Source organism: Peromyscus eremicus, chromosome 8a (genome assembly GCF_949786415.1).
Source record: "Peromyscus eremicus chromosome 8a, PerEre_H2_v1, whole genome shotgun sequence".
Classification (NCBI taxonomy): domain Eukaryota; kingdom Metazoa; phylum Chordata; class Mammalia; order Rodentia; family Cricetidae; genus Peromyscus; species Peromyscus eremicus.
Genome location: NC_081423.1, coordinates 27,079,319 through 27,102,649, shown reverse-complemented (window position 1 = coordinate 27,102,649; position 23,331 = coordinate 27,079,319). Strand labels below are relative to the sequence as shown.

At 47.5% G+C, this 23,331-nt stretch overlaps 1 protein-coding gene and 1 pseudogene across 1 annotated transcript; both read left to right on the top strand.

The window, feature by feature from the left end:
* Positions 1-4,177: 4,177 nt before the first annotated feature.
* On the top strand, positions 4,178-4,948 carry LOC131915959 (small ribosomal subunit protein eS6-like; annotated as a pseudogene).
* A 13,590-nt stretch (positions 4,949-18,538) lies between these two features.
* On the top strand, positions 18,539-22,838 carry Fabp6 (fatty acid binding protein 6). The gene is made up of 4 exons (XM_059269262.1): positions 18,539-18,611; positions 20,245-20,420; positions 21,193-21,282; positions 22,785-22,838. Exons 1-4 carry the CDS (start codon positions 18,545-18,547, stop codon positions 22,836-22,838), a joined length of 387 nt encoding a protein of 128 aa, XP_059125245.1. The 5' UTR covers positions 18,539-18,544.
* The last annotated feature ends 493 nt before the right edge of the window (positions 22,839-23,331 follow it).

Genomic DNA, 23,331 nt, shown 5'->3' with positions numbered 1-23,331 from the left:
GTGACCTCCCCTCCCCCAACCCCAACTCCCCTAGTCCCAGCCCTGTCTCAAGTGTGTTTGCTGGCCTGGCTACTTCCCCATCTAAAGGTTCCTAGTACATAGTGATCCTTTCTCTCTCTCTCTCTTTTTTTTTTTTTTTTTTTTTTGGTTTTTCGAGACAGGGTTTCTCTGTGTAGCTTTGAGCCTTTCCTGGATCTTGTAGACAAGGCTGGCCTCGAACTCACAAAGATCTGCCTGGCTCTGCCTCCCAAGTGCTATGATTAAAGGCATGCGCCACTTTTAATTTTTTTGTTTAAAATTAGGCTGGTGATAGTGCACATTTCAGGAGGCTTAGAAGGGTGGTTTCTCCTCCTCCTTGTCCTCCTCCTCCTTGTCCTCCTCATCTTCCTCTTTTTCCTCCTCCTTAGAACAGAGCATGTGTGAAGAAGTCCCCTGGGCTGGCCTCCTGTTTGTGGTACTGTATTCACCAAAGGGAGGCCTGCAGCCTAAGTCTCCAGGCTCTGATAAACCACAGGGACCAATCCCCACAGTGGGTGGAGCCAGCTCAGCATCCCAGGTAGGGGAATAGAGTGGGTTCACTCTATAGTGGAAGATCCTAAGCTCTTGAACAGCTTGGGGAGTCTATACACAGAGAACAGTGCCTCCTGTCTGCTGTCCAGGGCCTCTGTTGATCCTGTTGGTTAACTATGGAAGGATGAGGACCATGCTAGGTAGAAGAAAGATGCTTCTTCAGGGTGCAACATGGAGAAAGTCATCCCCCTCTAGACCCCCACTGCCAGTTCTAGGCCTCAAATTACTATGTATTATTATTACTACTATGCCTATTTTTGATGTTTTAGGACAGGATCTCACATAACACAAGCTGGCCTCAAACTCAGTATACAGCTGAGGATGACCTGGAATTCCTGATCCTCTGCCTCCACCTCCTAAGTGCTAGGATTACAAGTGTGTGCCACCATATCCTACTCTATTATTGTTAATCCTATGATTTTTACTGTTAGCACTGTGGTTCACACCCAGAACCATGTACTGGTTAGGCCACGTACCAATGAGCTCCCCAGAACTTACTTAGGAGGAGTGAGAAGGGGGGGGGGCACACTACAGACCCTCTCTGTCCAAACAAGAATCCAAGCAAAATGAGGTTTAGACGAATAACAGGAGGGCCCAAAGGAAACCTGGCAGTGCTCTGGGGAAAGAGGTCATGGGTGGGTGGATGCTTTCCTGAGGCAACCCGAATAGATAGGCACTTCATTGTGTTGTTTTGGGGACACAATCTAGCATGGGCTGTCCTTTAACTCACTGCAACCCCCCTGTCTCAGCCTCTAAGGTTCTGAGATGACATATATAAGTCACCACACCTGGCAGTTTTGTTTTGTTTTTCCAGTAAGATGGACGGTTTCATTTGTGAGTCACCATTCAGTTGCAAGGTGTGGGGAGGGGCAAGACATCCAGTCAAACTTCATTTCCCACCATGTCTTCGGGTAGTGAAGCCAGACACTACACACTCACAGGCACTAAACTATGTCCCGACCCAGACCTTATTGACTTGGGAACCTTGTCTGCCGTGTTGGCTAGGTGTTTGTGTGTGTGTATGTTTGGTCAACACAGGCTAGACTCATCCTGAAAAACAGAACCTCAATTGAGCAAGTGCCTCCATCAGATTTACCTTTAGGCAAGCCTGTGTGGGGCATTTTCTTGATTGATGATTGATGTATTATGTCTTAGCCCACTATGGACAGTGCCACCCCTGGGCAGGAGGGCCTTGGTTGTATAAAAAACCAGGCTGAGCCAGGCATTGGTGGCGCACGCCTTTAATCCCAGCACTCGGGAGGCAGAGGCAGGCGGATCTCTGTGAGTTCGAGGCCAGCCTGGTTTACAGAGTGAGTTCCAGGAAAGGCACAAAGCTACACAGAGAAACCCTGTCTCGAACCCCCCTCCCCCCCAAAAAAAAACATGCCAGGAGGCAGCACCCCACCGTGGTCTCTGCTTCAGTTCCTTCCTCAGCTTCTCTGAGGACCATACCCTGTAAGCCAAATAAATCCCTTTCCTCTCCAGAGATTCTTTCGGTCAGTGGTTTTTTTTTTTTTTTTTTTTGGTTTTTTTGAGACAGGGTTTCTCTGTGTAGTTTTGGTGCCTGTCCTGGACCTTGTGCTGAAGACCAGGCTGGCCTCGAACTCACAGAGATCCGCCTGGCTCTGCCTCCCAGTGCTGGGATTAAAGGCGTGCGCCACCACCGCCCGGCCCTTGCGCCACTACTGCCCAGCCCTTTCGATCAGTGTTTTTATCCCAGCAACAGAAAGCAAATTAAGACTTTTGCTAAGCAGTATGTGTTCACACCCAAGACAAAACCTGATGCTTCCCCCAGCCTAATCTTTCCCAGCCTCATAAGGTAGTGGCATCCCCTGGCTCTACGCAGTGTTTCATTGTGCAGCCTGGTGGAGTGGCCCTGCTGGAGCACACAGATGCTCTCAGAGGCCCTCCCACACTGCCTCAGTCCAGGCAGTTCTTATCTCCTATGCACATTGCACTCACCAGGAAGATACACATGGCTTGAAACAGCGTGTTCCTTTGCTAAGAGCAGTGCCACAAGCTGCAAAAGCCCTTTCACTAGAGAGAGGCCAGCTAAAGCACGGTCTCACTGTCTGTGGGGACCTTGGGCAGAATACTTCTGCCCATTCCGCAATGGAAAGGACAGTGTCAAGACAGCATGACCGCACAGCTCCCACTGAGAGATGGCTACATGCTGACAGAGGAACCTCACGGGAACACAGCCTCTGCCAGCTGTGACAGCAGAGCCTGGGGCTGGGTCTCAGCCTCAGCGTTGTTGACATTCTGTGTCCTGAGGGCCCGCCCAGTGCAGGCATGATGCCCACAGCCCTATTCTGTGCCAGACCTATTGCTTCTCAATATGACAACTACAAATGGTTCCGGAAATTGCCAGAGGTCCCAGGGAGACAAATTGGCCTCCCATTGTGAACCGTGGGTTTGGGGAGGAGCTCTGCAGTGAGCCAGCCATGAGGAATGTGGAAGGCAGAGAGCTTCAGACACCTCACAGAAACAGCAGTTCCTCCAGCTGCCTTCCTCCTGATAAGCCCCCCTACCCCTGTGTGCATGCCTGCGTGCATGTGCGTGCGTGTGCATGGGGGGGGGGATGGGAAAGGAACTACAGAGGGAAGGATAGAAAAGGGAGGAAGAGCAGAGAGGGGTGGGTGTGGGGAGAGGGGTCGCACACAAAAAGAGTTGTATGAGGGTCCTTGGGTCTCCACATTCTGAACATTCACAAGTTCTAGCCTTGTGGGCCTCCATTCCCTCCTGCCAGAGTCTTGGACACTTCCTCCTCCTCTTGGTGACCTGGGAGATGCTGAGTGGTCTCTCCTCCCTCCCCCACCCCCCTAGCTGGGAGTAGGAATGGAAAGACCAAAGTCTGTTCTGTGCCCCCCTGCATTCAAATGCTCCCCTGCAGGTCCTGTCCACCTTGCCTTTTTTGTTGTTGTTTTTTTTTTTTTTTTTTTTTTGCTTTGTTTTGTTTGTTTGTTTGTTTGTTTGTTTTTTGAGGCAGGGTTTCCTTGTGAAACAGCCCTGGCTGTCCTAGAACTTGCTTTGTAGACCAGGCTGGCCTCGAACTCAGAGACCTGCCTGCCTCTGCCTCCTGAGTGCTGGGATTAAAGGTCATATCTCCCAGCCCCCACCTTGCTTTTAAATTCACTAGGGACCATCAGCGTTGTATCTCTTCAGAAACAATGTAACTTGTTGTCTGGCCCTCCAGCTCTTGCTGCCACGCCTTCCCCAGCAACTGTGAGCCAAAGTAACTCTTTCCTTTAAAAAAAAAAAATCTTGCCAGGCGGTGGTGGCGCACGCCTTTAATCCCAGCACTCAGGAAGCAGAGCCAGGTGAATCTTTGTGAGTTCAAGGCCAGCCTGGTCTACAGAGTGAGATCCAGGAAAGGCGCAAAGCTACACAGAGAAACCCTGTCTCGAAAAAAACCAAAAAAAAAAAAAAAAAAAAAAAAAATCTTTACGGTTTTGACTCCTGATCACAGAGCTTCATTGGTTTTCCAGCTTCCGTGCTCACTCACTGGTTATAGCACTTTTTTTCTCCACAAAGCAGATGGAAGAACCTGTTAAAATGGAAGTCAGCTCCTTTTCATGGCACCTCCTAGTTGATGAACCGTGTTAGGATGAAGCTGAGTCTCTCCTTCCCAGCCGCCAGCTGTCAGGAAGTCATTGATGTGGATGAGGGCCATAAGCTTAGTAAGAAACACACGGCTACAGAAGTAGCTGCTGATGCTCTGGGTGAAGAGTGGAAGGGTCATGTGGTCCACATCAGTGGTGGGAACAACAAACAAGGTTTTCTTATGAAGCAGGGTGTCTTCACCCACACAGAGTGTGCCCGCTGTTGAGTCAGGCGCATCCTTGTTATAGATCAAGGAGAACTGGAGAGAGGAAGTGTAAGTCTGTTTGGGATGCATTATGGATGTCAATCTGAGTGCTCTCAACTTGATTATTGTAAAAAAAAAAAAAAAAAAAAAAAAAAAAAGGGTGGGGTGGGGTGGGGAGAAGGATTTTCCTTAACAGACAGATGCTACTGTGCCTTAGAGGTTGGGGACCAAAAGAGCTAGCAGAATCTAAAAAAGCTTTTCAATCTCTAAAGAAGACCTTGCCCACCAATTTGTTCATCAGAAAGCCCTTAAACCAAGAAGGGAAGAAACCCAGGACCAAAACACCAAAGATTCAGTGTCTTGTAACTCTGTTTCCTAAAACACAAACACTGGCCTATTGCTCTGAAGAATCAACACACTAAGAAAAATGAGGAGACTGCAGAATATGCTAAACTTTTAGCCAAGAGAATGAAGGAAGCCAAAGAAAACAGCCTGGAACAGATTGCCAAGAGATGTAGTCTGTCTCTGCTGAGAGCTTCTACTTCTAAGTTTGAGTCTAGCCAAAAATAACTAACAAATAAGTCTTTAAATGTAACAAATAAGTGATCAGACCTTGGGGGGGGGGGAATAACATCAGAAAGCCCTTGGGAGACAGTGGCAAGAGGATTAGAAATTCAAGGTCATCCTTGGCTACATAGTACAAATCCAGCCTGGGCTACATGGGATTCTATCTAAAAAAGAAAGGAAACAAACAAGCATGCTCAAGTCAGGTCAAATGTGGTGACTCAGTCCTTGACTCCCAGCTGTTGGGAAGCAGAGGCAGGAGGGTCCCAATGTTCAGGGCCAGCCTGGTCTACACAATGAGTTCCAGGCTAACCAGGGCTATCCCGGAATCAATCAATACATCAGCCAGTCAGTGCAAATCTACTCAAGCCATCTCCGCCCCCAAAGCTGTCCAATGGCTGACTTGATCCTCAGGAGCAAATCCAAAGCCCTGGACATGCGCAGTCCACAGTGTCTCGCTGTAGCTAATCTCATTTTTCTCTTACCATCAAGCTTCAACCACACTTCCCTTCCATTCACGCACTCGGGATGCTACACTCCCACTGCCTCAGCTTCTGTACAAGCTGAACCTTTGCCTGAACCCCCTCTTCTAGCCTCCATTCTGCATCCTCTCCTCATAGTGTCTATACAAACATTCCTTGTCAGACCAGGCCCTTCCTTTCTCTCCCAATCTGAAAATGACCTCTTCAAGTATTTGTGCACCGTCCATTGTACACTCCTCCTTTTTATTGGGAACCCAGGCTAGGCCCTGAGCATGCTGGGCAAGTAATCTACCACCGAGAACCATCCCCTGCTTTTTATTTCATGATCCATCCCCTGCTTTTTATTTCATGATCAGGCTCTTGCTCTATGGCCCAATTTAGCTTTAAATTATTGAACTAATCTTCCTGCCTCTACTTCATAGATGCTGGGATTACAGATGTACATCACCACTTCTCTTTTGAGACAAGGTCTCATGTAGCCCAGTCTGGCCTCAAACTCAGTGTATAGCCAAGGAGGACCTTGAACTACTGATCCTCCTGCCCCCACCTCCTGAGTTCTGGGGTTACTGACCTGTACCAATGCACCTGGCTTCCCCCTTCCCCCGGCTGGTTGTTCTGGACAGGGTCTCACAGGGAGTTGCTGCATAGCCCAGGCTGGCCCCACCCTGCCTCCATCTTTTTTGTGTGTGTCTATCTTTGCTGTGCCCTCAGGATCTGCAGTTTGACACGCACGGTGGACACTCAGCACATATTTGTTGAGTAGACAACTGAACAAGGCTCTTGCTCTATGGCCCAATTTAGCTTTAAATTATTGAACTAATCTTCCTGCCTCTGTTTCTGGTCTCTGGAGGTCTTTGGTGTTTTGGCTCTGCATGCCATTGGTGTAGTGTCACATCTTGCTCTGTGGTGTGTATGGGCTGGCCCCATCAGAGGTGACCAAGCCAATGATACAGGTGTTTAGGAGGGAAGAAGCCATTGGAGGCAAATGAAAAGAAGTCCCAGGTCAAGGAAGCTTGGGGACTCTTGCCACGTGATGCTGAGAAGAGCATTTCCCTCCTTCCAGCTGTCTATGTGGCTCTTTTGCAGGGATATGGTTGTTGTTATTATCAGCTGGCTTCCCTGGGGTAGTTGGTGTGTGGTCCTCTTACCCTTAGCAGGTAGGGTTCCCGTCCACCAGGCTAGCACCTCCCTGGGGGGCAGGCTGTATGGAGGTGACCACTAGAGGGGGCTCCAACTCAGAGTATTTGTCTCCAAGGCTGCCAGCTGCCTGGGAGGCTTGCTATCTTTGTTTCTGAGGCCTTTCTTCCTCTCTTCTCTCTGTTCCTTCCTGTCCTGAGTCTTTCTCTCCTCTCTCCAGGGTTTTCCTTCCTACTTGACTCCCAGTTTTTCTTGTCAATCTCTATCAGCACATCTAGGCTGGCCCCACAGAGTGATCAGCCCTAGGGTCAGACACAGAAGGGACAGAGACATGTCACAGCGGGACCTTTCTGTCCACCAGGGAGCTCATAGTTTAACCTGAATCCCGCAAAGCCAGAAAGCCATGATGCTTCCTGGGAGGCCTGCCTAGGAGGAATGGAAGGGAGACTTGATCTTCTTACCCAGGGGCTCCACAGCCCTTTCCACTGAGCACCCAACACCTCATTTCCTGAGAGGGAAAGCTGAGGAAAAATAGGACAGCTTTGCCTTAATGAGGGATAAACTGCGGCTCCAGCCCAAAGTGAAATATGGTGTTAAGTGGGTTCGAAACTGCATTCCGCTGTTTAATGAGCTTGGACAGGTTGCTTAACCTCTGGGCTCAGTGTGTTAGGGCTGTGAGAGACATGTATGTGAATGCTTACAGCTGTGTCTGGAGTTAGTCCTTAGGCCAAGGCGCCCGCCCAGCTGGGGTATCAGAACTGGGACCAATCCCCGTCTTCGAACTCTCAGGCTGAAAGTCTTCCTTGTGGGCAGAGGCCACAGGAAACAGAATGCTCCCTCTGACTGGGCTCTTTGGGGACAGGTCTCTGTACTAGCCAAAGCATAGGGACTCCTGTCCTCGGGCACATTATCTGTCTTTTTGTGCCACGGATTTCTCTGGGGAGGGTGCTACCCTTCATTCTGACCAGGCTGTACCTGATAACCCCTCACACCCAGCTCAGGTGGGAAGGCAGAAGAGGTGGTTTCAAACACTGCTGGGGGGAGGGGGCGGGTGTTGACTAGCAGAACCCTCACAGAGGACACACTACCAGTGATCTTTGACCTAGCCGCTCCACTTGACCGGCTTGGTCCTATAGACAGACTCTCACGGATGGGAAGTAAAAGGATGCACGATGTTTCCAGCTACCATTTACTTGCTATTACAGAATATTCAAAGTCAGGCATGGTGGTGCACACCTATAATGATAGTTACTAAGGAGATGGGACAAGGCTAGCCTCAGCTACATAGAAAGTTTGAGGCCAGCCTGGGCTACATGAGGCCATGTCTCAGAAATGACAATAAATACCCTCTATTTTCCTCAAGGATCAACTTTGCTACCCCCAATTGCCATTGTACTTCTCTCCTCTTTCTATTCAGTTTTTTTGTTTGTTTTTGTTTTTGTTTTTTAAATACAAGAACCCATTATGTAGCCCCAGGATGGCCTTGAACTTAGGGTGATCTTCCTGCCGTAGCCTCCCAAGTGCTGTAACTACAACCACACACCACCACATCCATGCCTGGCTTTCTTTTTCTTTCTTTCCCTCTCTCCCTTCTCACTCTCTCCTTTATCTTTCTCATTCTTTTTTAATTAAAAATGTTAAAAATTGGATTTATTCATTTATATTTTTATGTATGAATGTGTGCTTGATGCCCAAGAAGGTCAGAAGGGGACACAGGATCACATAAAACTGGAGTTACAGATGGTTGTGTACCACCATGTGGGTTCTGGGAATCCTGAGTCCTCTGCAAGAACAAGTACTCTCTCTATTTTTTTTTTTTTTTTTTTTTTTTGTTTTTCCAGACATGGTTTCTCTGTGTAGTTTTGGTGCCTGTCCTAGATCTCGCTCTGTAGACCAGGCTGGCCTCGAACTCACAGAGATCTACCTGGCTCTGCCTCCCGAGTGCTGGAATTTAAGGCGTGCGCCACCACCGGCCGGCCAAGAACAAGTACTCTTAATGCCGGTACCATCACTCTTGCTCCCTCTTAAATTTTTTTTTTAATTTAAATTTGTGTGTGTGTGTGTGTGTGTGTGTGTGTGTGTGTGTGTGTGTGTGTGTGGTGTGCACATGTATGAGATCAGAGGACAACATGTGGCAGTCTGTTCTCTCCTTCTACCATGTGGGATCTGGGGATTGAACTCATGTCATCAGGCTTGGTGGTAAGTGCTTTTACCCGAAGAGGTTTTGTCTTTTTGCCTCTCCTTCCCAATTTTAGACAGGGTCTCATTCTGTAGACCAAGCTGGCTTGTCTACAGGACTAAACCTATGATCCTTCCGCTCAACCACCTGAGTACCTGGATTACAGGCCTGCAGGAAGGACCACACCCAGCACCCTTGGATTTCCTTATTCCAGAACACATGGTGAATGAAGGAGAAGCCTTCCCCAGGCAGGAGGCCTCACCCTGCTAGCAGCCTTGAGCTCTGGCTTCCTGATCTTCCAGGAGTGAGAAAGCATTCAGGAGCTTTACCGCACCGTGGGTGGGGCCGGAAGGGGGTGACAGTTGTAAAGCTTTCCCATTGGCTGTTCGGCCTGGAAGTTTTTCTGGGGATGAAAGAGAGGTGGACTTCTACTTTTTTTACTGCTGGCGTGGTGGTTTTGATGGGTTATGACAAGGGCAGTGTCTTCCGCTTGGCTGGGGACCCAAGGCCTCCCAGGGAAGGACAAGATACCAGTAATGATTACTTTGTTACCTCATCTAAGACTAGCTCTCAGGGATCCCAGCCAAGAAAGATGCTGCTAATGAGGGTCAGCCCTATGAACTTCCCCTACTAAGCTCGCACACATTTCCTTTTTCCTTCTGATACAGCCCCTAGCTCGGGACAACAGAGAGACCCGTGTGTGCCCACCTCCTTATATGTCTAGGCAGACACAGTTCTTCACTTGTGCACAAACGGGCTTGCCTGTTAAACCGACAGGTGCACACACACGTATAAACATGCACATACACATGCTCCCATTCGGCGCACACTTTCAGAACACAGTGTGTTCAGACAGCCACCCTGAGGTTCAGTACAAATTCCCACGGCAGCAGTTTCCGAACGTGGCTGCCAGCAAGCCTTGTCTCGTCGTCGTCCCCACCATCTGTCAAGAAGAAAATCGTTTATCCGCCTCTTGATTATTTGTGGTACAAGCAATGCTCGGACATGTCTGAACCCATGCTTGAAGAAGACGGGGAAGGAGCCATCTAGGAATGAATCCAGCCATCCCGAGGCTGCCATGTTGGGAGGAAACCCAAGCAAGTCACATAAAAGAGAGAGGGGAGCCATACTGAGGAGCACTGGGATGTTGGACATCTGAGTGAAACCAGCCCAGCTGTTGGTCATTAAATCCGTGGGGGTGCACTTGACCATCCAGCTACACACTGATCAAATTCTTGATCTACAGAATCCTGGGAAATGATTGTTTGGTTTTTTTGAGACAGGGTTTCCCTGTGTAGTTTTGGTACCTGTCCTGGAACTCACTTTGTAGACCAGGCTGGCCTCAAACGCACAGAGATCTACCTGCCTGCCTCTGCCTCCCGAGTGCTGAGATCAAAGGCATGTGCCACCACTGCCCTGTGGGAAATGATTTTTTTTAAACGCTGTTTTTTTGTTTTTTGTTTTTTGTTTTGTTTTGTTTTGTTTTTTTTGTTGTTGTTGTTGTTCTTTCAGAGACAGGGTTTTTCTATGTAGCTTTGTGCCTTTCCTGGAACTCACTCTGTAGCCCAGGCTGGCCTCGAACTCGCAGAGATCCACCTGGCTCTGCCTCCAGAGTGCTGGGATTAAAGGCATGCGCCACCACCGCCTGGCTAAAATGCTGTTTTAAACCTCTTTTACTTGCTTGTTTTTGAAACAGGTGATATATATTCCAGGTGGGCCCTTTGTAGTCAAGGATGACCTTGAACTCATGGTCCTCCTGCCTGCCCCTTTGCAGTGCTGGCATTTTAGGCACGCATTACCATGCATCCAGGGCTTCATTGTATGTCAGGCAAGTACTCTATCAAAAATCAGCCCTTTCGGCTGTTTGAAACCTGGGGCCTATGCAGGGTCGCTTGGCTCGGCCTGGGAGGAGGGGACTGGACCTACCTGGACTGAGTCCACCAGGTTGATCTCAGTCTGTGGGGAAGGCTTTGCCCTGGAGGAGATTGGAATGGGGGGCGGGAGGGGGGAGAACAAGGGAATCTGTGCCTGTATGTAGAACTTAATTGTATTGCAAAATAAAAATTAAAAAAAAAATCAGCCCTTGTTTATGTTTTTGAGATAGGCATTGTTAGGTCATTCAGAGTGGCCTGAAACTGTTGGCAATCCTCCTGACTTAGCCTTCTAAGTACTGGGATTACAGACATGTACTACCATGTGCGCTCTCTCTCACAGTGTAGTCCCAAGCTATTAGCTAGCCATAAATTGATGTAGTCAGGGAGCCCTTGCAAGACTTGGTATGCCATTTGAACTTGGAGCCTCCAAAATTACGAACAAAGTAGATTTCCTTTCTTTTTAAGTTACCTCTCTTATTTTGTTATAGCAAGAGAAAAATAGAATAATATACAAGGCAAGAAAAACACATGGATAAACTATTAGAAAGGGCTCCAACCTCTAACATTAGCTCTAGGTGGAAGTATAAGTCATACATACCTGAAAATCATAGTTGGCAAGAAATGAGAGGTAAGTGGAAAGAATCCACCTGGCTGCTGCCAGTGGGTACCAGTTTGGAACTCTGTTGCCTCACCTCTGTGAACCTCAACCTCCTTATCTATCAAAGGGGTTTAGTGATAGCAAATGGTATTCTCTGATGATCAGATGAGATAAACTATCTCTGACTGCCCTGTGGACTCTGGTATCAGCCTGGAACAGAACTTCAAATACAAAAGCATCCTTCCTTATGTTAGTGATTCAGGCCTAAGCAGCAGACAGGGGGAGTGTGTGTGTGTATGGATCTTCTAGGGACAGGGTCCTTTGAATGCCACTAAAACATTTTGACCTTCAGGTACCCCAAAGAAAGAGAAAAATAGGTGTGGCCAGGCCACTTCTTGGCATTCTCTATATGTCCGATCCTTTCCATAATTTAGCGCTTGCTCTACATAATTACTTGTCTTTGCTTCTGAGCTTGGAGCAATAGTAGTTCCCAATAACTAGAGGCTTAATAGGGCTAAGTCATAATGAGTGTCCTGCAGAATTACACACTGCATTAACACCAAATGAGTTCATTAGAAATTCATTAGGCATGATTCCTGTGGCTGCCACAGGAATTAATCACGGTTAGCCAGCGGCAGGAAAGTGGGTGATAGATAATTGCAGGCAGAGTGGGAAGATCTTTTGGCATCTGACTTTGGCCCGAAGCAGTTTTTTTTGGGGGGGAGAGGGGAGTCATCGATTGCTTTAGGTGTAAGTTTGGAGGTGAGTTTCCTTGGGTGTTGTTGGAACTCCTTCACTCTTCCTCCTTCTCCCACTGGGGATGGGACCTATAGACACGGAGTTAGGCCACCTTCTCTTCCAGTGTGATTTTAACAGGTAAACTTAGCACGACTGACTTCATGATGGAAGTACCACTCAGGCCATAAAACCTAGCATGTCGACAGCACCACCTGCCAAAATGAAAACAAAGACCTGATCCATCCAAGTCCATAGTTCTAGGAAAGTCTCTAAATGTACTAACCTTGCCTTTTGGCTTCTGTAGTTCAACTTCTGGCTAACTGTTCTTGTTAACTGAAGTATGTCGATCCAAGATATGCTTTTTTGTGTGTGCTTAAAAGCTCACCCTAAGAAAGGCTCGGGGCCACACTAGGATCTCAGAGACCCAGTGTAGTGGCCCGCCAGCTAATAACGACTTTCTATTGGCTTAAACCTGTGTCCGAGCAGTCTTCTCTGGTGGGTAGTCCTCAACACTGAGGAGCTGGGAAGTCACTCACACTAATCTGGTCTCCACAGTATCAATCTGTTCTCTTCCAACACAGTCCTACCATGTTCCTCAAAGAGCTGATCTTTGAAGATCCTGCAGCCTGTGAATCTTCATGGAACTACCCATCAAGGCTCCCCTTACCCCAATACACATGTCTCTCCCTAGGCCGATAGTATTTTCTTTTCTTTTTTTTTTTTTTTTTTTTTTTTTTTTTTTTTGAGACGGGGTAGCCTAGACTGACCTCTAGTTTGCTGTGTAGCCAAAAATGAACTTCTTGCCTCTACTTCCAGAGTGCTGAGATTACAGCCCTGTGCAGCTGCTGTGCAGAAGTTAAAATAACAATGTATCTTCATAGTCGATGACAATGTGACTGTCAAAAACAGTGAAACAGTGTCTTGGTTGGTCAGTGGTGGAGCACCCATTTAATTCCAGCATTCAGTTTGAGGCCAACCTGGTCTACAGAGTTCCAGAACAGCCAAACCTGTTCTTATACAGAGAAACCCTCTCTTAGAGGGAGAAAGAGAGAAGAGAGAAGAGAGAAGAGGAGAGAGAGAGAGAGAGAGAGAGAGAGAGAGAGAGAGAGAGAGAGAGTCTTGATGTGGTGGTGCACTCCTGTAATCCCAGTACCCAGGATGTTGAGGCAACAAGAGGGTTTTGAGTTCAAAGCCAGCCTGGACTACATAGTGAGAGCTTATTTCAAAATAAAACACAACAACAATGTTGTGGCATATGCCTGTAATCCCAGCACTGGAAGGCTGAGGCAGGAGGATCATGAGTTTGAAACCAACCCAGGTGTATTAGTTATTTTCTGTGACAAAATCCATGAGAGAAATAAATAACTTAGAATACAGTGATTTTGTCTCCTGGTTTCAGAGGGCCTCCGTCCATTGTCGCGGAAAGAGCATGGAGACCGGAGTGGCTCATTCTGCCGTGGCAGGGGTCTGTGACCACCGCTGCTCACAGGGTCGAAACCAGCACACAGAGGAAGGAGGCCAGGAGCAGTAGTGAGCATAACCTTCAAAGACCTTTCTTCAGTGGTCTGCTTCCTCCATCCTGATTCCATGCACTTAAGATTCCAAAGTCTTCAAAATTGTGCCACAAGCTGGGGTCTGGGTACTTAAAATGTGAGCCTGTCTGAGATCTATGCAGGAGAGCCAGAGGTGGTGGAAATACGGTTTCCAGGCCCAACAGGCCTGGTGAGCATATATATGAACTCACAGAGACTGTTGACAGCATGCACAAGACCTGCATAAGCTCAAGGCAGACAAAATTCAAGCACAGAGGTCGGGAAGTGGGCACCAAGTCCCACCCTTAACCAAGAAGCTATTTGCAATTGATAACTTCTGGGAGAGAGAAAAATCTTCTCTTCAATGGAGTGAAATTGAGTGTATCAACTTCACTCCAGGGCAGACCCTGTGCCCAGGAGCACTTAGTAACACCAACTGGACTCCATGGTTCTGTTGTTGGTTTTGGTATATGTGTTTGTTTTGTTTTAGGAGAGAGAGAGGACATGAATTTGGGTGAGCAGGGGAGTAGGGGAGGATCTGGGAGCATTTGGGAGAGGCAAAGAGTACCATCAAAATATATTGCATGAAATTCTCAAAGAATAAATAAAAAACATTATAAAAAGTGAGTCCGTAGGGGACATTCTAGACTCCAACAATAATCCTGGGCTACGTAGTCAGTTCCAGGTCATCCTGGGTCGCAGCCTAAGTCTCTAGATAGTTGATCTGGGTGGCCGCAGCTGGTGGGAATGTGGTTGGAGGGCTGGTAGGAAGATGACGTTTACTCCACGTCAGTTGTTATGAGGAGAAGAGTGGGGTCAACTCTGCTGAAAGGAAGGGGAGTTGAGCCATTCTTGAGCTGGGATGTAGCTCAGCTGGGAGAGCGCTTGTTGCCAAGGGTGCGTGAAGTCCTGAGTTCAATCCCTGGCACCACTTGGAGTGTTATGGCTCCTGCTTGTGACCCCAGCACTGGGAAGGTGGAGACAGAAGCAGAAGTTTAAGGTCATCCTTAGCTACATAATGAGATTGAGGCTAGCCTAGGCTACATGAGCTCTCCTCCCCACAACCCCCTTCCCAAAAGAGAAAAAGGAGACTCTTGAGGGAGGAAGTGGTTTGTTCAAAGGTCAGACAGGGAAGTAAGCTAAAGGTTAGGGGCTAAGGAGGGAGTGGGGGAGGGGACAAACTGTCAAGCTAGACACAATCCGCTGTATCACTATTCCCTCACGCATAACCCGGGGCTCAGGCAATTGCGTGAATTAATTGACAAATACAGTTCACATGTCCATGTGAGAATCTGGGACCCAAGGACCCAGGTCCCCATTCCTTATCCTGCATATTCTTCGCAGGGTAGTGGTGGCTGTTTGAGACACAGCCAGAGTCCAAGTGGGAAGTTGGGGGTGCCCAAAAGGAGTAGCCTTAGGCTTATTCTTATCTCCACGGGGGTATATTTGCGAAGATGGTTCAATGGCCCCATAAAACCTGCAGTTGGAGTTCATTTACCCTTCCTTGGAGGCTGAACGTTCAAACAGATGAACCCCAGAATAAGAGGAAAGATATAGGTGTGGGTGGATGGAGGGTGGCAGGTCAGATGCACCTTGGGATGAGAGTGTAAGTGAGTCAGGCACCCGGGTGCCAACCTTGTCCTTTCCACACCTCACCACTCCCATCCTGTCCTTGATGCTGAGCAGCAGTTTGGAAGAAGCCAATTCTCCCCATTTGGGAGAGGCTGGTGGAAAGGGAGCTAAGTGGGGGCTGGAGAGGCCAGAAGTCCGTCCTGCCAGCTTCTCAGCCATGTCTTCTGGCACCACGGCTCTGAACTTCAGTTTGCAACTTCACACACTTGTTTAGAGGAATCAAAGAATGAGATCAGCCATACACGCACAATGCCTACTAGCTGTTCTTACCATTGTTATTTCATCATCATTATAATTATGGAGGGGAGATTCTCACATGGCTATGGGAGAGAATGTAAACCACTCTAGTCTTTCTGAATGACAGTGATAGCTATAAATACTTACTCTTTCTTTCTTTCTTTCTTTCTTTCTTTCTTTCTTTCTTTCTTTCTTTCCTTTTTTTTTGGTTTTTTGAGACAGGGTTTCTCTTTATAGTTTTGGTGCCTGTCCTGGATCTCACTCTGTAGACCAGGCTGGCCTTGAACTCACAGAGATCCTCCTGGCTCTGCCTCCCGAATACTGGAAGTAAAGGCGGGCATGCGCCACCACCGCCTGGCTACAAAAAATTATTACCCTGTACTTATTTATTTTGTGTGTACATTTGTATCTGTGTGTTGTTGGTGGAGCCCACCAAGGTTTCCTAGTGGCTTTACCCAGCAGGACTGCATAAGAGGATGATGGGGCCTTGGGCCTGGGTACCAGGTATTTGGAAGGGTCTACATTTGGCTGTATCTAGCAAGGGGGAGGTCTTTGGCCCCTCCCCTTGGCATTGTTATAAAAAACCCTTTTGAGTAAAGTTTTGGGCCAGTGGATAAGGATCCAGGCCCACCCGAGGCTATCCTGTGTGTCTATCTGTTTCTCCCCTTCATATTTCTATCTAAATCTCTTACCCCTCACCCCTCAAGAGTCCCTGGGGTAAATAAATGTGAGAGCTGGTCTCCTACAGTGTGTGTGTGTGTGTGTGTGTGTGTGTGTGTGTGTGTGCACATGCCACAGCACATGTGTGCCAAAGGGCAACATTGCTGGGGTTAGTTCTCTTTTCCTATCATGTGGGTCCTGGGGATTGAACTCAGGCCATCAGGCTTGGTGGTGAGTACCTTAACCCAATGAGCCATCTTGCTGGCCCTATTTTATTATTTCTTAAATTAATCAATTATTATTTTTCTAAGACAGTGTCTCACTCTGGAGCACCAGCTGTCCTGAAATTCTAGATAATCCTCCTGTCTCAGTCTCCCAAGTGCTAAGATTACAGGTACGCACCACAATGCCCTTCTAGATACATTTTAAATACAAGACCCTTTTTGTGTGGGTGGTGGCATATACCTTTAATCCCAGACCTGGGAGTCAGAGATAGGCAAATCTCTGAGTTCAAGACCAGCCTAGTCTACACAGTGACACCTTGTCTCAGAGCGATTTGTTCCAGGAATATTATGCTTAGTAATCCACCACTTTATTTTTTTATTTGTTGTACAAAACAATAAGGGTTTTGTTCAACATACAGAGCTTTCATATGTATCTCAGTTTGATTGGTTCTTCCCACCTCTCCTCCACCCCCAGCTCTCATCCCTCTAGCACTCTTCCCCATTGTACCTTTAATCCCAGGATTTGTCCCTTCCATGTTGCTCTATTGTCTTCCTTACCGTCTCCCTTGGAACCTTCCCCCTCACCCTAGTCATATGGCCCCTGTCTTGCTTAGGAATCCATCCTTAGCAGGTAGTCCTAGCTCATTATCTGATATACACCCAGAGGTATTAACAATAATTACTTAATTATAATAGAAAAGGATTGCAAACAACCCAAAGCTCATGATAAAAAGTAAGTTATCCATAGACTAGAATGTGATTGATTGATTGATTGATTGATTGTGGTGCTGCAGATAGAACCCAAGACCATGCCCATGCTAGGCAAGCTCTCTACCACTGAGCAATTTAAAATGATATAAACACTAAACGTATTGGTGTGTGTCTGTAGTTCCACTTTTTGGGAGGGTAAGACAGGAGGGTTGGGTGTTTAAGGTCATCCTAGACTACATACGGAGTGTGAGGCCTGTCTGGGCTGCTTGAGACTCTGTCTCAGAGAGAGAGAGAGAGAGAGAGAGAGAGAGAGAGAGAGAGAGAGAGAGAGAGAGAGAGAGAAGGAGGAGGAGGAGAGGAGAGGAGAAAGGAAGGAAGGAGAGAAGGAAGAAAGAAAGAAAGAAAGAAAGAAAGAAAGAAAGAAAGAAAGAAAGGAAAAACTCATTGGGATAATGAATTCTAGGACTGGAGACTGAAGAATGGGAAAGCATGTGTCAAAGCTGACTTTCATCAGTTTAGAAAGTACTGAGGGTCAGTGAGATGGCTCATCAGAGAAAGGCACTTGCTGCCAGGCTTGACCTGAATTCAATCTCTGGGCCCCACATGGTAGAGACAGGGAACTCATTTCTGAAAGTTGCCTTCTGACCTACACACACACACACACACACACACACACACACGGCACACATGAGCACATACACACTCAAAAGAAAGAGAGAGGGGTGGGGGACAAACAGAGAAACCACTTAGTCTCAGGTTTGGGAGTCAGCAACTGTGGTCAATTCTGCTTTGAACAGAAATGATGGGCTCTCATAGAGAGGAAACCCCAGAAAAGGAGAGTTTTTATTTGTTTGCTTTTGGTTTGTTTCTGAAACAGGACCTTACTCTGTATCCCATGCTGTCCTTGGCCTTCTGGCAATCCTCCTGCCTTAGCCTGCCAAATACTAAGGCTATAGATGTGAACCACAATATCTGGCCGAAACTTTGTAATTAAAGTAGTAATGATGAAGATGCTGATGAGGGCCTTTGTAGATACATTGCACTGCTATTTTTGTGTGGCCCAGGAGCCCCCCAACAAGCAAAGCAGGCAGCTGTCACCCCAAAGACTGGAGCCTCCATTTGTAAAGTGTCACAGACACTGGGTGCTTCCTGGGAAAGACGCATGCCTCATTCTTCTGGGTCACCACATACAGTTCAGTGCACAGTGCTTGGTGAATGAAGGCTAGAACGAGTAAGCGAAGGATGAGGAGAGCATGGGAAAGAGGCATGGTAGGGATGAATGGAGGGTGGGATGAGCAGAGAGGTGAACGACCACACTCGATGGCAGCCCTGGCCCTGACCTTGCTGACAGTGGTAGTGGGGTTGCAGGTGATTTCCCCAGGGTGAATAACCTGAGGGCTCTGCCCCTCCATGTCCTGCCCATATCATAAAATGGCAAACACCTCCTGATTAGGGGCAGGACCGAGAAGTGGGGTGACTTTGGGGCTGAGCCTTGGCAGTTGGGAGTGTTTATAAACTGGGACTCCAGCCTCCTCAGGACCAACCTTCTTCCTCAGCTCGCTGCTCTCTGCTGCCAGCTCCAGCTCCCTCCCAGCACTATGGCTTTCAGCGGCAAATTCGAATTTGAGAGTGAGAAGAATTATGACGAGTTCATGAAGCGCCTGGGTGAGTTCTTTTATATCCCTTCCCTGGGGCTGGCTGCTTACAACCAGCTCTGGGATAGGAACCTAAACCCTTGGGGTAGAGTGGGACAGAATTCCATCCATCCATCCATCCATCCATCCATCCATCCATCCATCCATCCATCCTCACTTTTGCTGAGTATTCTGTCCTGTCTCCGAGGATAATCGAAGCTGTAAGACATCCTTTGATTTGAAAAGACTTAGAATCTTACTATTTCTAGTATCTTCGTATCTCCAGTTTGAGCTTGAGGCTCAGACAAGTCACATTAATATTCCAAGTCACATAGTAGTGATGGGTGAGGTAGAGATTTGATTTTAGTCATTCACATGTTTGTTGTTGTTATTAGAGATCTGAGAATCCTATCAAAATTTCCATGCACTAGCATTGAGGCCACAGAATTGTCAAGGGGCAGATGTAAGATGTAGCTCAGCTGGTAGAGGGTTTGCCTAGCATGCATGAGGCCCTGGTTCCATCATCAGCAATGCACAATCTAGGCATTGTCATGAATGCCTATAATCCCATCACTCTGGAGACAGAGGAACGAAGATCAGAAGTTCAAGGCCATCCTCAACCCAGGGCACTTGAGAACTTTGCCAAAAGAAAGAAAGAAAGAAAGAAAGAAAGAAAGAAAGAAAGAAAGAAAGAAAGAAAGAAAGAAAGAAAGAAAGAAAGAAAAGAAGGAAAGCTCCATGAGACCTGTGGGCCTTCCTCTTGTGGTCACATCTGTTGTGTCAGAGTGGCCCTGAGAGCAGAGCCTTGTCCCCGAGGCCTTGTGGACAAGCTCCTTTCCCTTCTGGGTCTTCATTTCTTTGGTGTGTGTGTGTGTGTGCTGAAATTTATTTCTATATGTGTTATTTTATATGTGTTTATATGAGTTTTGCCTATATATATGTAACCGCCTGATGTCCCCAGAGGCCAGAAGAGGGCACCAGATTCTTGCAACTAGAGTTACAGATGGTTGCAAATTGCCTGTGGGTTCTGGGAACTGAACCCTGGAGCTCTGCAAGAGCAGTCGTCTCTCCTCAGCTCCAGGTCTCCATTTTCTCATCTGTAGAATAAAAGTATTAGAAGACTGAATCTTGAGCACTACATCCATTCCAGAACTTTCTGGCCTTTGCAAGTTTCTGCTATATTGGTATATTACTGTAGGAAGATTTGCTATTATTATTATTTTTTTTAAAAATTTAGATTTTTTAATGTATATGAGTGTTTTGCTCCTATGTATGTCTGTGTACCACAATGTTACAGATGGTTGTGAGCAGCCATGTGGGTGCTGAGAATTGAACCCGGGTCCTCTACAAGAACAAGTGCTCTTAACTGCTCAGCCATCTCCTCAGCCCCTAAGATTTGCTATTTTTGAAGAGCACCAAGTAGTTGTGAAGTGCTGTAGAGACACAACCACATTGAACTTAATTCTCACAATGGCTCTAAGAGTCAGACCTTACTGTCACTGTTTTGTAAACGAAGACAGTGGGGCAATGTCCTGCTCAAGCCACGGGTCTCATGACAGAGCTGGGATTTGAACCATGTGCTATCTATGTCTCAGACACTGTTATTAGACCTGCAGGGTTATAAGGAGATCCCATGTGAACTCTCTGCTTGTCACTGGGCCCAGGTCTTCCAGGAGATGTGATTGAAAAGGGACGTAACTTCAAGATCATCACAGAGGTCCAGCAGGATGGACAGGACTTCACCTGGACCCAGTCTTATTCTGGGGGCAACATTATGACCAACAAGTTCACCATTGGCAAAGAATGTGAAATGCAGACCATGGGGGGCAAGAAGTTCAAGGTGAGAGGCCCCTGGCTGCCCTTTCCTGTCCCCCCAGGCCAAAGGCTAGCTTCTCTATTTCAGATATGGCTCCTCTGCTCCCCAGGCTGAGGCTTCTGTCTATAGTTTAGCCTTCAGTATGAAAAGCTTTCTTTCTTGGTATTTTTAATGCTGGGTAATGGCTGCCATTAGAAAGGAACACAACACTGAGACACAAATGGCTGATGTGCTGCGTGTGATGGTGCATGTCATTAATCCCAGCACTTGGAATGCAGAGCTAGGAGGTTCTCTGTGAGTTCCAGGCCAGCCTGGTCTACACAGTGAGTTCCAGGACAGCGAGGGATACATAGAGAGATGCTGTCTTAAACAAACAACCCCAAAACTCAAACAAACAAACATAGTCTAATTTTCTGAGCATGGCGCATGCTAGTAGTTACAGCACTTAGGAGGCAGAAGCAGGCCATCTCTGTGAGTTCTGAGCCAGTGAAGACCTCTTCTCAAAAAGAACAAAAAAAAGCTGGGCAGCGGGTAGCTCACGCCTTTAATTATATATATATATATATAAAATTTTTATTTTTCGAGACAGGGTTTCTCTGTGTAACAAACAATCCTAGCTGTCCTGGAACTCACCCTGTAGAACCAGGCTGGCCTCAAACTCACAGAGACCCGCCTGCCTCTGCAGGATTAAAGACGTGTGCCACCACTGCCAGGCCTACATGCTATTTTTAAAAGACTTTAATTGATGCCTAAAGACTTGTTAGGCTTTGTGTTCAATGCTCTGTCTCTCTCCCAGGCCACTGTGAAGATGGAGAATGGGAAGGTGGTGGCAGATTTCCCCAACTATCACCAGACCTCGGAGATCGTAGGTGACAAGTTGGTGGAGGTAAGTTCATAGAGGTTCCTATTATTTCTATTTCATTATTTATTTATCATTATTTTATGTACATTGGTGTTTTGCCTACATGCATGTCTGTGTGACAGTGTTACATCTTGGAGTTACAGACAGTTATTAGCTGCTATGTGGGTGCTGGGAAATGAACCCAGGTCCTCTGGAAGAGCAGTCAGAGCTCCCAACAGCTGAGCCATCTCTCCAGCCTCCTATTATTTCCGTTTTTAAAAGGTGCTTTATGAGGCTCAGAGATAGCATGTGACCTGCCTGAGGTCACATAGATAGCACATTGTGGGGGCAGACCCTCTTAGCTGATTTCTAGAGGAAGTTCTCAGCCTTTCCTCGAAGACCAGTGGGTCTCTGCCACCCTGCCATGTTTCTTTCTCATAGAATTAAAATACATCTGATCATGGTGGCAAATGCCTGTAATCTCTGGAGGCCAAAGCAGGAGAATCTTGAGTTCCAGGTCAGCCTGGACTAGAGTGAGACACTGATCCCTCAAATCACACCCACCCACCACCACCACCACCACCACCACCACCACCACCACCACCACCACCACTCACCACTCACCACTCACCACTCACCACCACCACCACCACCACCACCACCCACCACCATCACTACCAGGGGATATATTTCAATGGAAACTGTATGCTTACTTGCATAAGGTTCTAGGTTTAACCCTCAGTACTGCCAAAATCAATACTATTGAATTGATACAATAATACTACAATAAGAATTAGAAAATAAATGTAGTAGTGTTGAAACAAACAAACAAACACAAACAAACAAAAAGGTGGTCCAAAGGATAAATTGCTTGCCACCAAGTCTGAGGATCTGAGTTCGATTCCTGAGACCCACATGATGGAAGGAGAGAACTAACTCCTGCAAGCTGTCTTCTGAACCCTGTGCACACATGGCACAGGTGCCCACACACGTGAAAAGAACAAAGGCATCTTCTGATCTGGGTGAACACTAGCCCATTGGGAGATTTGATGAGAGTGTCCAATGAAATGTCAGTCAGTGGGTCCTGACACCCAAGGTTCCCAGGCCTGAGGTGTGCAGGGAGAGCGGAGGGCAGGAGACTTGAAGCTTTGTGTCCACAAGACTTAATCTTCACAGGCTGAATCAACCCTCAGTTTGCTCCCCTGTATAATGAGAACAACCCCCTGGGGCTCTTGGGAATTATAGATGTGGATAATGTGAAGAGGGGCCTGGCATGCAAGAGTCAAAAGGAGCAGTGGTAGAATGGGGTTAACATACCCCCAGCCCATCACTCTTGCTTCTTCTGTTCAGCATATGACCACATTTGCTCTGCAGTGGCTCCCGTAACTGACACGGAATCTAAGCCCCAGAATGCAGTGCGGCCTGCCTTGCATCCACTAGCAATGACAATGGTGGCTGGCCTTGCTTCCTCTACACCCCATGATCATCTCAGGGCCGCTGCCTGGGGGAGTAGCACTGACATCCTCTGTTCTGGTTTCTTCTTTCAGATCTCCACCATTGGGGGTGTGACCTATGAGCGCGTAAGCAAGAGGCTGGCTTGAGCCACAAGGCTGGGCTCTGAGGGGCTGCAACCCACCAATAAAAGTGCTCCATGACCTACCATTGCTGACTCCCGAGTTTCTTTGTTTCCGTTTCCTGGTGTCTTAGGGCAGCCCTTGCCTGAGTGGGAGTAGGAAAGCATCCCAGGATGGCTGCACTGACCAAACGTTGGCCCTGAGATGCCTGTGCGTTCTACCATGGCAGAGGGAGGTGTGAATGTTCAATCTGGAGTGCAGTGCCCCCCATCCTTGGGAGTGGCCACAGGGGGGAACATGGTGGCACACTTCTGTGGACCATCTGCCACTGTCTTGTTTCCAGGCTCCTTTAAAGACACAGTTCGGGGCTAAAGAGATGGCTCAGAGGGTAAGAGTGTTCGGCAAATGTGAAGACATGAGTTCAAACCTGAGTAAAAAGGCAGGTGTGGCTGTGCTTATGCCTATAACCCCAGCTCTGTGAGGAGCAGAGACTGGAGAAGCTTTGGGACTTCATGGCCTC